Source organism: Archocentrus centrarchus, chromosome 7 (assembly GCF_007364275.1).
Source record: "Archocentrus centrarchus isolate MPI-CPG fArcCen1 chromosome 7, fArcCen1, whole genome shotgun sequence".
Classification (NCBI taxonomy): Eukaryota; Metazoa; Chordata; class Actinopteri; order Cichliformes; family Cichlidae; genus Archocentrus; species Archocentrus centrarchus.
In genome coordinates, this window is record NC_044352.1 from 7,411,332 (window position 1) to 7,425,453 (window position 14,122).

The 14,122-nt window shown below is 39.2% G+C and overlaps 1 protein-coding gene across 1 annotated transcript in view; it reads right to left on the reverse strand.

The window, feature by feature from the left end:
• Positions 1-2,518: 2,518 nt before the first annotated feature.
• Positions 2,519-14,122, reverse strand: part of LOC115783004 (formin-like protein 13) — a 45,064-nt gene continuing 33,460 nt past the window's right edge. The window contains exons 16-17 of the mRNA XM_030733579.1: positions 12,173-12,256; positions 2,519-2,809 (exon numbers count right to left, since the gene is read on the reverse strand). Of these exons, the coding sequence (XP_030589439.1) occupies positions 2,708-2,809; positions 12,173-12,256 (186 nt within the window). The 3' untranslated portion in view covers positions 2,519-2,707. The remainder of the gene's footprint in view (positions 2,810-12,172; positions 12,257-14,122) is intronic.

Here is a 14,122-nt window from a genome sequence, read left to right on the forward strand (position 1 = left end):
TATAAGTGACACATTTCACATTTGATCCAGTATTAACATAAAATATTGATTAATGCAGCTTTAAAGTTTTAGGCAGGTACACAGAAGCTGCTGAGATGTGACCCTGAACAAGTTTACTTTTGGTCCGATGTGAATTTGTTTTATTCCCTCTGCTGCCAATTAAGCAGGCAGCGTACTCAGACTCAACTTTTCCAAAATAGAACTGCGTCCAACATGGCACCACATACAAATTTTCACAGCATGTGCCTCTGCTAACGTTTTTTAATGGATTTACACCATATCACCGCAGTGCACAAACACTGAGGAAGTCGCTGTGATCCAGTGGACGAACCTCTGTAACAACGCCTCCTCCTGTGGAAATAGAGAGCAGACTGAAAGCCGGTCTGAGGAATTCGAGCAGTACAAACTATGGAGTCTGAAACAAATGTGAAGCTTTGTTTTCTGAAGGAAAAAAAAATGTTCCCAAATTGTTTGTTCTTGCAGCAACAATAACACAATGAATAATGAACACCTTCACACGAGCACCGCTCCGGGTGTTAATGAACTTTCTCCGCAGGAGCACATACGTGATAAGTGCCTTGCGTAAATCAGGAGTTCGGGCTGCTCATATTGTAAACACAATATAATTCTACAGGGCTGTGCAAAAGTCTTGAGCCACCCCACGTTTCTTTATGTTTTGCTCGGAAAATGGGAAACGGGCCCATGATTTATGACAACATGTGCAAACATACATGAACTACAGTATAAAAGGTAAAAACAGAGTTTGTAGAAATCTAATGAACTTGTATTATTGTAGGGTCTTTACCCACAATACAAAGCGCCTTGAGGCGACAGTTTGTTGTGATTTGGTGCTATATAAATAAAATTGAATTGAATTGAATTGAAAAATTGAAAGTTAATATTTGGTATGATTGCATTTATTTTTTGACACAGCCTTAGGCAAATTTTTTCATAATTTTTTTAAGTAGTGTCCAGAAATAATTCTTCAGGACATTCAAAGCTCTTCTTTGGATGTTGGCTGTCAAGATGATCCCACACTGCTTCAGTAACGTTCAGGTGTGTGATTGAGATCATTGTCATGCTGAAAAATTAAGTTAAAAGCAGCCAATGTCCAAAGAAAAACTTTCAGAAAGCCTGGAGAACCATTACTCAACACCACTGTAAAAGGTTACAAGAAAGTCTGTCTATTTGTAGGCAAAGTTATAAAGAAATAGACTTTTACACAGTATGATATATTAGTTGTTACAGGGTTGAAAAATAAACAATATTTGCAGGTATAGTAAAAACAAACAAAAAAAAAAAACCTTGCAGTTAACATGACAATAAAAGAAAATGTTTAACTTTTTTTTTGCACAGCTTTTTAAAATCTCAGAATCCAAACTTAGGTTTGACACACTCTCTCTCTCTCACTCACACACACACACACACACACACACACACACACACACACACACACACACACACACACACACACACACACACACACACACACACACACACACACACACACACACACACACACACAGTGTTATAACAAGGGTAGAAAAAAATACACAGTCATTATATTTATCTTTTAGTTTTTAAAATGAATTCAGAGTAACAAATTGGTAAGCCATATAATCTGAACTTTTAGTGTTGGTTTTGTGTACATGTTTAATATTACAAGACTTATCGTTTTTCCATTTCAAATGCGGTACAAAAGCACTATGTCAAGAGCAGGAAAAAAAAAAAAAGTCTTAATGTCCATCCAGTTACAATTTTGACAAATTGGAAATTAAATGTAATATTGAGATAAAGCTGTGTGAAGGAAACATTTTATAAAGCTGTTTTGTATGTTTCCTGCTAATGAATCACCAGTTTCTACAGATGGAAAGTTTTAATTAAAATAATTGGTTTCTCCTTTTAGAAGAAAATATGCAACTTTTCCATCTCAGTGAGGGGTCTTCTTCATTATGCCACCACCGTTCACAGTTATGGGGATAAACGGTGTTTCTTCTGTTAACTGATTAAAATGTCAAACACACAAAAGCCCATCAATCAGTTCCAACCGGCAGTAAGAAGACCTTTCTGCCGTTTAAAGGGGGAGCTTATGTTGCTGATTGTGTTTTTTTTCACATTGCAGCCTCGGAGTCACTCCCAGAAAACCGGGACAGGTAATGTCCCCAACCAAAGAACAACTGGATGTTCAAAATAATCACGCACCCACCTCAGCTGGCCTCTGAAGTGTCTTTTTTTTTTTTTTTGTTCCTCTTCCAGCAAAGAGCTGTGAGTTTTCACAGCCCACATCAGTGCCTGGTGTTGGATACAACCAAGAGGTTTCAGATCTTTCATTACCAATTTGTCTCAAAGCGACGTCAGTAAACACAAATCAAACCAATCTATGATAAGATGTGATGTGACATAAATCAGTTTTTATTCACAAAATTGATTTCCTTCACATAGTCACCCTGTCAAGGCTGTCCAGGGGCAGGAGCTGCTACAATGAGCGCCTTGTCCATTATTTAATAAAATATTTGCACAACTCAGGAAATATGTTTAAAAAAATGTAAATCCAAACATCGGTGTGAAAAACCAAATTATGAGTCACACTGTATCATAAAGTTCTGTATCTCTTTGTCACAACAAAGATGGATCGGTTTCATTTAGTAAGCAACACTGTGGTCTCAGTGTTCACTAATCCACGTGCTCCATGCAGTTACTCTGTAACTCATACAGTTTCAGCATGTGCCCTTTTGAAGTCATGCACAAACTGACAAATCAACCCGAAGAGCTCCTGAGAGTCTTGATCCAGCAGTTCTCCGAATTTAACCTATACAAGAGAAAAAATAACAACAAGTTTATTGATTTTTAAAAATTAAAATAAATATAATGAGACAGCAATTACTCTTTCCATGACCACTGGGCTTGTAAAAAATTATTCTATAATTAACAGCTACAATTATTTTCATTTGTGGAGTGGTGCCCGGCCTGCACATGTTCTTCTTAACAATAGTCTTTTGATTAATTACCTCATATACTGCCTCAGCATGCATTCCAGTCCTTGAGTGCCCTTATACAATGTTGTAGACATGTGCCGCTCAATTAGTACTTTAACCTAGGTGGTGAAGGGTCACTGGCATACTAATGTTAGTAATTCTAAAGTCAAACTTTATCAGAAAGGGTCACAGTAGTTAAATGTGCTAACTTGCTGAATGCATGCTGTTGACTGTGCAGGCTAAAGTTCAGACCAAAGCTACACGCTGTCACTCTTTCCTAGTTTTCTTTTTATTATGTTTTACAAATTTTTATAATTCTATTAGATGCTTATTCTAATGTAATTCATTATAAGCTTGTTCTGCTTATAGACTTATATTGCATACTTCCAACTTCTTCTAACACACACCAAACAGTGGGCTTGTACACACACAGAATCCGCTGTACTAAACAGCCTTCAGCACAGTTGGGCTGGTCACTAGGGAATAATGTGTATTCCATGATTGGTTCGCAAGTGATTGCTGGAGGTTGCTCATAATCACTAGGTAAAATTGGTGGCAAAGAGTTATACAATGCTGCACTTGCTTTAGTTGATTGCTACGGTTTCCTGACATTTACACGGAAGACACAAACACTCACCAACTACTCACCGAGCAGTATTGAAATGTGACAAGTATCCAAGTTTGCCTTCCAAATAAACTTTTGAAACCTGCCCTACACTGCAGACTTTGTCAGTTGCAGCAGTAGGACAGAGCTTTTAGTTTGAAGGCTTGCAGTCTCCATATCCAGTTTACATTGCACTGTTTCAAGATTCACCACCACTTAGTGGGTAGCTGGTGAGTGGTTCTGTCTTCTGTGCAAATAATGGGCGACTGCGGCAACTAAAGCAATGACAGGGAGGTTTTCGGTACAGCAAAACCTCTTTGCGTCTTTGCACTCACCAACCGGTTGGAGACTACACATTTTTCCCTGCCAGGTCACCGACTGGTCTCTAGGCCCGTGGAACTCAGACCTAAGCTGGCTGTTGGCTGTCAAGCCATAATTTAAGTTCCAAAAAATGTAACAGTTCAAGCTGCCGAAGTGAAGTCTCATATCTCTGTATGTAAAAAATCTGCAGTCAGCTTAATAAAAAATGAGCTTGGCGTTGTTATCATTTATTTACTGCAGCTGGAATATCACACAATTTGCCACGGTTAGCTAGTTCATGCTTTCATTATGCGATTGGCATCATTTCATGCTTCACACTCATTCACAGCTGTGTGGCTATCAGCCGACTCAGTCATTAATATTCACCCAGATGTACAACATGTACATTAGAGCTGACACTAATGACTTTTACTCTGCTAATGCACTAATGCCAGCGCTTGTTTCTGTAGCTCCCTGTACCATCCTAACTTCAATTGCTTATAGTATCTGCTATTTTCTTGGTCCTGTAGATTTAATGATAATGTAAAAATGTAATGTTCATGTTTGTATTTATGTAGATGGGGAATTAGGTTTCCCAGCAGAAACCTTGCTACTCAAATTAGTTTAGAGCTTCTTGAAGGAGGACCTCTGACTAAAATAAACACATTCCCATGGCGAATGCATCCAAGAATCTACATTTAAATGCAAATTGTATTTTTATTGGCCACTGTTTTAAAATAAAAATAGGAGAGGACACATTTTTTTTAATGGAATTGATTTTGAAATCATTTAAAAATGTAAATGTAGTTAATCAATGACCCAGTATATACGTTGCACTCACAGTGTAACATGTAATGTATGCAATCTTTGAAATGTCCCCTAGCTCTTCCAGAAACTCAAAATGTAACAGCTGTCAGTGTCTTTGTATTATTCTCACTTTGTAGAAACAATTACACAGGTGTGGGATGCTTTCTGCAAAGTCCCCTGTAGCAAAAGGAAGATGTTAGCTAATGGTTAACACCGTTCTCTCTCACCATCAGATGTGCAGATTAGTCTATTTGCATACTTTTATCCTCACATTTTTCACTGTCTGCCAGGGATGCTCAAAACTATGTACGACTGGGGCAAAAGACTTTCTATCTTGTTTGGTAATGTGTAGAAGTTTAATCCTCTCAACAGCCTGTTAGCTGATTAGCTTCATTGTCTTTTGTGCGCGTTGAACATTTATGGGCATTTTTCACAAACACACGCCGTGCCCAATAAAATCAATTTACAAATACATGTCAAAAGGGCTTAAGGAGACATAAAAGAGGGTGCCTGTTCTTTGAGTAAATGTGTTTCCATTTTAATGAGTGAGGATGAGAAGGATAATACACTGTTGGTTTCATGTCTGCATGTGTATTGCACCAAGATGGGAAACACTAAGCTGTGAAAAAGCAGCCCGTAATTAGTCTGACCTCCTTCACCAAGATCTATAATTGGTATTCTGAATACACCAGTGTCATTGGTGGAAGGTATTAAAAATTGAAAACATCATCTCTGGCTCTCTTCCACAGCATGTCTTTTGTCTCTCCCCTCAGCCCCAACCAGTCGCAGAAGATGACTGCCCCTCCCTGAGCCTGGATCTGCTGGAGGTTTCTTCCTGTTAAAAGGGAGTTTTTCCTTCCCGCTGTCACCAAGTGCTGCTCATAGTGTTTTGACTGTCGGGTTTTCTCTATAATTATTGTACAATATAAAGCACCTTGAGGCGACTGTTTGTTGTGATTTGGCGCTGTATATAATTAAAATTGAACTGAATTGAAATTTTGAATTGAAAGTTTAGTAACCGTATACTTAGAACAGTATAAACCCAGAATAAATGTTAATAAATACTGATACCTGCTGTTGATTTAATTAATATAAAAAAGTTACAAAACTAAGCACAGAAATGTTCATTACGCACCCAGCAGGCACATGTCCTGTATCGTGGTTTACCTGTAAGGTTTGAGCTGTGATTGAAGAAGCAAGATTAAAAGTTTTTATCCACAGAAGCTAAAGTGGAATTGATTTTTTTTACTGCATGTCTCACTGACATTAAAAGGTGTGCATTTTATGAAAAGAGATTGGTAACGTGACATAGCAGACAGCTTCAAGTCTTGGTGTTTTTGTTTTTTTTTTCTATTTTTAAAAAATTAGAGGGGATGTTTTATAGCATATTACATAAAATGTCTCCTTTTATTTAGTACTTCAAGTGGTTTTAAAAAAATCACGCTTCCAGTGTCTAGGGACATCTGCAAATCAACCGCCCCCAAAATTTTATGAGCTTCTTCGATGTTTAATACATTTGCATGTTGGCTATTTCAGGGCATCATAATGAATTCCCTCCTTCCGCCCCCATGACAAGACGTGACTAAATATGACACCTTTTCCCCAGCCTGCTGCTCCCTTGCACTACAACACAGCCCAGTCAGTCTTAATCACTTTTCCAGTGCTCCTGAAGGGGTTTATTGTACTTTCAGGAAGTTTCAGATGCACAGTCTTCGTACTCAGGGAAATGAGCCAACGTGGATGGGACACAAATGGGGCAAGTATTTACAGACTGGCTTGCGTTAATCCTCAAATGTCACTGGTCTTTTATGTTTGTTTTTTGGTTTTGTTTTAAAGAGCAGGAAGGATGCTTGATGGCGATGTGGTCTTGTGTTTAAAGGAGACTGAGAATAGTCTGAGAATAGTGCTATAAAAATCATTTCAAATATAAAGTATAAAAAAAAAGTCACCAGCATGAAAACCACTGACAGGCTAAAGCTAATAACATTAATTATCTTGTTACAATGGCACCTGTCACAGGGTGGACCATATGTATTATGCAGAAAGTGACCAGTCAGCTGTTGAAGGTGGAAGAAGGAAAAATGGGTATGATATAATCAACTTCAGCAAGGGTCAAATTATTTCTAAGATTTCTTTTTTTGTGATTCCTGGTCTCTTGGTGCTTCTGTCAGTTTCACATCTTTCCTTCGCTCAGTTTTCCCTCCAGTTTTTTTTTTTTTTTTTTGGCACTCCGGCATCCAGTCAGTTAATCTCTTACCCCAGCGTACTCCCCTGCTTCTCCTTGTCACTTGTCAGATCATCTTTGTACTTCAGGAGTGAAGCTTTCCTGTCAATTTCTTCTTTTTTCCAGTGACTTTCCTCAAGTTTCCCTGTTCTCAATATTTTGCTGTAGTTTGTTTTTTCCCCATCAATGGATTTTCTCTCTCGCCTGCCCCTTGCCAATTTTGTTCACCTCTCTGACTATAATACATGTGCAAAATATTACACATCTGTGAAAAATCAGGTACTAACCTGTCCCTGTCAGCCATGGTTAGTACCCACCAAAAGCAGTCCAGTGAAGGACAGCCAATATACCCATAACAAATGAGCCAGTTTTATTGATGCCCATTGGGAACAAAGGCTGGTCTGGTCCCACAAATCAGCTACTGTGATACAAATTGCTGAAAAACTCTAATGCTGGCTATGATAAAAAGGTGTCAGAACATACAGTGCATTACAGCCTGCTTTGTATGGAGCTGGAAAGCCACCGGCTGATTTAAAGCTCCCATGTTGACCCCCTGTCCACCTCAGATGGTGCACATCAGCAGAGACAGTGTGACTCTCTGGGAATGGTCTGCTGGGAAGCATTACATTCACACACATGTACATATATACATGTGTAAGATACTTTCTCAAACACCATATTTAGCAGATCACTGAGACTCTTCCATGTAACACGGCTTAAAGGATCTACTGATAACATCTTTGTTCCTGATACCACAAGTTGCACTGAAGGGTCTTGTAGAGCCCACGCTCTAATGAGTCATTTTGACACTACGTGGGAAACTACACAATATAAGGAAGGTGGTTTTATTTGTTTGCAATGTGATCTGTCCAGGGTGCACCCCACCTCTTTCCCTATTAACAGCACAGATAGACTACAGCCCCCCCCACCAGCACCTCTCTCAACCCTAAATTAGATAACTCAGTGGCTGGACGGGTGGATCTGGCAAATTCATGTATCAGATATCAAGATTCTGGTATCAAAACTTTGATTAAAGATTCAGGGATGATGCTACATTTAGGCAGTGCTGCCTGATGATTAAAATATAACTCCCTGCCTGAAGGGGACACTGTAGTTAAAGGTCAGCTAGTTAAACTTTAAAAGGCCACAGCCGATTTACCACCAGAACAATTTTAATAATAGTAGAAGAGTGATTTATGTTGATAATAAGGTGTAATATTGGATTAGGATAATATTGAAGTAAATTAGGATTTATTGTTGAAGGATGCTCACTTATGTGCAGCATTTAGAAAAATCTGCTTATTTGCTTTCTTGCTGAGGTTTAGATGTTACTGATAGCATTCTTATAGCTGCAGAGTGAAGGAAAATCAGTATGTAGAAGGTGATTCTCAATTTTTACATGAGCTTATGCATAAATTAGAAGCTCATGATGTGTATTTTGCCCTCTTAACAAGTCTAGCCAACTTTTTGCACTTTTAATCTAACCATATTCTCTGCTCAGCTAAAAGCATATCCACCACATGAAGCCTAGCCTTCCACTGACCTGGCTTGCCTGCCCAAATTGAATGCTAACCTCCTTGACAGGAAGCAGCATGCCTCCTAAGGGGTGATGTTAGAAGGAAAACTGGCTCATTGGTTTCTAAGCTTCATCGTGGGATTACCTTCACTGGAAAAATCCATTGAACCTATATCACATCAATTAAGTGGTCATGACTGGACCTTTTACAAACTAGCAGGTGGGAGCGCGATCAACTGCAGCCAGTGTGAGCATCAACAGTTAGCTCTGTTAAGGCTAAGACACACAGGAGACTGATTTTTCAGTCTCCTGTGTGTCTTGTGCAGCTTACAAAAATGAGGCATGGCTTGTTTAGATTTTCGGATTAATTCAAACTTGGGGGGGGGGCTTTATTTTACACATAAACACAACCAAAAGTATATTTTTACACTTATAGAAGTTCATTTTCACATGTATGAGCTGAATTCCTCACTGTGATGATAACACTGAGACAGCAGCAGGTGATGTAAAGATTGCTTTCCAAACACGATAGAACAAAATGTAACAAAAACACACATCACAAACAAATTAAAAAAATTTTTTTTTTTTTAAATAAGTGGGCAACACAGTGGTGTGGTGGTTAGCTGCTTGGCCCGGGCCTTTCTGTGTGGAGTTTGCATCTTCTCCCCGTGTCTGCATGGGTTTTCTCCAGGTAGTTACTGGGGTTAGGTTAATTGGCGACTCTAAATTGCCCATATACGCGTGAATGGTTATCTGTCTCTCTGTGTTAACCCTGTGACAGGCTGGTGACCCGTATAGGGTGTACCCTGCCTCTTGCCCAATGACAGCTATCATGTATATTTAAGCCCTCAGTTGGGCTTAGGTTGTTCCCCGTGTGTCTCCTGCATGTTGCCTGTATGTTTCCCTGCTTGGGTTTAAGGGCTTTGTTTTTTACCTGCTGTCTCGACTTTCTGGTGCTACAATAAAAGTCAGTTTTTGTTTGTTCAACTCCTTCAAGTCAACATTTGGGTCCACACTCCTCATGACAGGAGGACGCTGTGATCTTGAATTTTCAAATGGCTGCTGAGTTTTATCAAGAGTACATGTGCCAATTATGGCACTCGTTTCCACTTGTAAAATATTTCCCTGTAATGTTAAGTTATCTGCTGCACTGCAGAGTCTATGCTGTTATATTTGCTTTGCGCTAGTATCTTTATCTTGGCACACACAGAGTGGAGCAGACAAAAGACATTAATCAAGTTGACAGCAACTTGTTGCTGCAATTACAATGAAAAGTTCCTGCCAAGTGTTAACCCTGATGTATGAAACAGAGAGAGAAGCTGATTAGGAAAGCCCAGCGCTTTTCAATATTTGCCTAATTCTACTGCAAATGATTTGTTAGCTCTCCTTCTAGCAACTGGTCCACTGCTGCTAACTGTTCACACAATACAGCAATACTGAGTTGAAAATTGATAGATCCACCCAATTTTTCCCTGATCTGGCTATACAAATATTGGATCGGTACACTCCTGGTCAGTGTAAATGTGTTTTACGCTGTAATGATTCTCAAAATCTGTATCGCCTAGTGTGCCTGAACACACTTTGAGTACATGGGCAACGTTCACACTGCAGCCTGAAGTGACCCAATTCCGATTTTTTTGTGAAATCCGATTTTTTTTTTTTTTTTTGCGTGGTCGTTCACATTTCCAAATCAAATATATGCGACTTGGATGTGATCTGTGTGCGAACAGCAGACGAACCTGAAAGTGTCCCGCATGCGCAGTAGAGGACGCAATAACGTCACATGTAGCGAGCGCGCTCAATGTTTGCAGAAGTCACACATGTTTTCCTTCCCGCGTCCGCGTAACAGGATGCAGAATAGTGACATTTGTAAAGTATCAATGACGTGCAGGTCGGATAAATGCGACCTGGCCGTACACACACAGGTCGCATTTGAAAAGATCGGATACATACCGGATTTAGGACCACATATCCAAGTGGCCTGGGTCGCATTTGAAAAAATCGGATCTGTGTTGTTCAGACTGGCATGAAAAGATCGGATACAGGTCGCATGAAGGCAAAAAAAAATCGGATTTGGGTCACTTCAGGCTGCAGTGTGAACGTAGCCATAGACACACAAGCAAAGGGATGAAGGTGTTGCAGTCTGTGTTTGGGATCCCAGCATAACTGCTGTCTGACAAATATGAGGAGTTAGAAGGAAAATTAAGGAGAGACTGGCTGGCTGGTGTTCCAAATAGTTTGTGCCAAATCAAATCATCCAGGCTCTGTGGCTTTAGCCAGACTAGTTGCTTCCAGTCTTGTGCTAAGCTGCAGTACCAGTCCAAACACTGTGTCCAAACATTTGACTGGTACTGTGCATCAACCATCTGCTGGTTATGGCTTCATATGTACCATTCAAACACATGAAAATTGTATCATTTTTTGTTTTTGTTTCTAACCTTTGGCAAGGACGCACCAAGATGTTAAACCCAACCCTTTGTTTATGAAAACGTTAGATGTAAAAGACACTAAATGACCCCTTGCTGTCTCTTATTAAATCTACACCTAACACAAAGGAATACATGTAGATCATTTTTAAAAGAGTTAGAGGGATGCTGAAGGGTCCCTTTGTTTACTCATGAACAAATACTGTGAGTGCGCGGGAATCTAATTGTGGGTCAAGTATAACAAAATTCTCTGCCAGGCCCGAAGCTCACAGCTCATGCCATCATATCTCAGCTCTCAAATACAACAGGAAGGGTAAGTGGACTCTATGATGATGGATTGCCCCTGGAGATATGAGAGAGGTGAGAAAATAGGCACTGGTTTTGTATTGATTGTTTTTGGTGGGTCATGCTTTAAAAAAAGAAGACAGCACCTGTTAAGATGTCAAAAGTGGACTTGAGCTCTGAAAACCCAATTTAACCAGGCTAGTGAGCAAAGAAAAGGTCCTCTTTTATGGACAGTGTGATGAAAGAATACACAGGGACCAGTGCTTCCACTAAATCAGATGTGTGTGACAGAGGAATTTGCTTTATGGGAGATCTCATGATGTGACCGGTGCTTTAAGGCAGGCGCATTTCTCATTTAAGAATATCACCGTTACCAGAGTCCAGTCCACATTAGAGAGCACTTAAATCATAAATGCTTCAAATATGAATGTATTGTACAATCAAATGTGTTAAATGAGATTTCACCAAATACAAACAACCAAAATGCAGCATTAACCTCAAAACTATATTTATGGAATGTCCCTTAAAGGCTAATAAATGGCTTACAAAAAGCACCCGAGAAACCCACCAGGGGTGCTCTAACATCTCGTATTTATTTATTTTTTTATTTTTTTAAATCTTTTGTGGAGCATTCTAAATCAATGTGACATTGCACATTAAGGGTCGGGATGAACTTGTCTTTCACACTTCCTGCAGGGTGCAGGAAACCAGTGTTCACTAATCCTTAAAAAATTATCCAATGAAGGAGGGATAACATTTCAAAACAGCAAATCAGCTGTGCTGGGTTATAAATAATGTTAAGGCCACTGATATAAAGGATATATTATATACATCATGTACCCTCAAGGACACCCAGTGCAAAAGAAGTAACCTTGTGAACTATTTTCCTTAAAAATAAATGTACTCTCCCAGTGTACCAGTGCAGGATGGGGAGATAAGATGACAAATAATTGAAGAGGGACAACTAGACATTACTGGGACAGGAGACTATCCATCTTTGACACTGAGATATTGAAATAATAAGTCAAGAATTACCAGTATGCCAGAGTACAGTTTCTTCATCTCCTCACATGTCTTCGTCAGGGCCGAAAGATCCGCATCATATTTCTCAATTGTCATCTAGGGTATAAAGAAAAGCACAAGAACTTCCTGGTAAGTTTGTCAATCATCACATCAACCATCACATTAGAAAAGAAGGGAACTGATCTATTACCTGGATTTTTTTTTAAGGTGGTAATGCTAGTTAATGGCATTTATATTGTAACATTGAGTTGATTAATTAAAGGTAAATTTTCATGTTTTTAATCTTGGGAATCACTACAGTAGCTTTGCATAGCTGAGAATACAAAATAATTATCTTATGCTGGTCCTCGGTGCAGCTCCTCGGTCTGAACAGCAGATGACTGAAATTTCTGTTCTCACAGCCTGAGCTGCACTTCTGTGATTACCATGTTGGGCATATCCTTCCTCACTGACAGGAATTCAAGTCAGTTAAGAGTAAAATAACTGACTCTACCACTGTAGCAGTGTATATATGTACATAAATAACAGAAAATTAGGAAAAGCTCAATAACTGGCATTTAAAGGGACACATTCAGGATGAATAGGCATCCCACTTTAGTTGTTGTTTTTTTTTTTTTAAATCAGGCTGTCAACCTGTCTGTCTTTTGCTGTCATGTGATGTTAACACAAGGTAACATAATATGCAGATTTCAGTTGAATATGATGGAAACTACCACAAATAAGAAATGCAGCTGGAATAAAATCTGGGAGAATACTTGGGTGAAACACTAGAAGGAGATTTTTTTTTCTCCTTTTTTTTTGTCAGAGTTATATTTTTCCATGTGAAAAATATGATGTAGGGGCACACATTTTTTTTTTTTCCAAAGTGCCTTAAAATGAGATGTGCTGATATATGGATGCATCCCCTCTTAAACCGCACACTCTTTGCCCTACATTTAAGCTGTTTCCACAAATGCACTGCAGCCATTTTCTAGACATTGCCCAAGTGAGGTGCATGTGTCAGTGCAAATATCCCACATGGACAGATTGGTCTTTAAGCTGCCAGCTCCCCGGTACAAAGCCCGTGTGATTTCCACATGTGCCGGTGTGAGAATATCGCAGATATTAAGTGGATTCAGAGCTAGTGAGTAGATGTCCTGTGTACTGCCTCCTGTGCGCTTTGCTCAGGCAGCACTATCTTCTAAACCAACCAGAGTATTTCCAGCAGCGAGAACATGGCTGGCACAAATTATCTCCCGCTGTGTTCCACATGTGTGAAAGGACCGTTTCCATGTTTCTGGAGTTCATGTGAAAAACACTCTTCCTTTGTGGGGATCTGGTCACTCCATACAGGTTTGAGTTTTCGACCTGGAGTTGGAGCTACTGTCGTCAAAGCCTTTATAGCTTAGATCGCAGTAATCCTCAATTTAGTCAAATCATGACCTTTTAGTAAAACTCAGATTCTCAGTACTTGTTTATCTTTGCTCGAGAACTACATTTGGGAAGAAACTGTGGAATGAAAAACAGCAACTAGACTTGATTTAATTTAACAAATTTAACCTGAGGAAAAAACAGAATTAAAACTTAGTGTTTAGCCACCACATACAGGGAGAAATTTTAAATTAAAAGATTCATAATAACATCACTTTACCAGGGCTGTACACAAGCCCAGGAATTTAACAATCTCTTATTGTTTGCAGAAGTTTACAACTCAGTTTTCCTCGGGGTCTTCGTTTTTTCTAACTTACGTTTGACGACAGGTCAAGTCCACAGCAACATGATTGAAGCACCCAGTAATAATTTTTTTTTTTGCCCATTTGCAGAAATGATTCAGTCAGAACTGTTTAAAAAATTTAAAAATATATATATATATATCTCTCCCACACTTTTCCCAAACCATTCTATCACAGAGAGTTAAGCTGATGACATTATGCAAATGAATTATTTTCTCACATAAAGCCCTCTTCTTGTTGGATGAATACA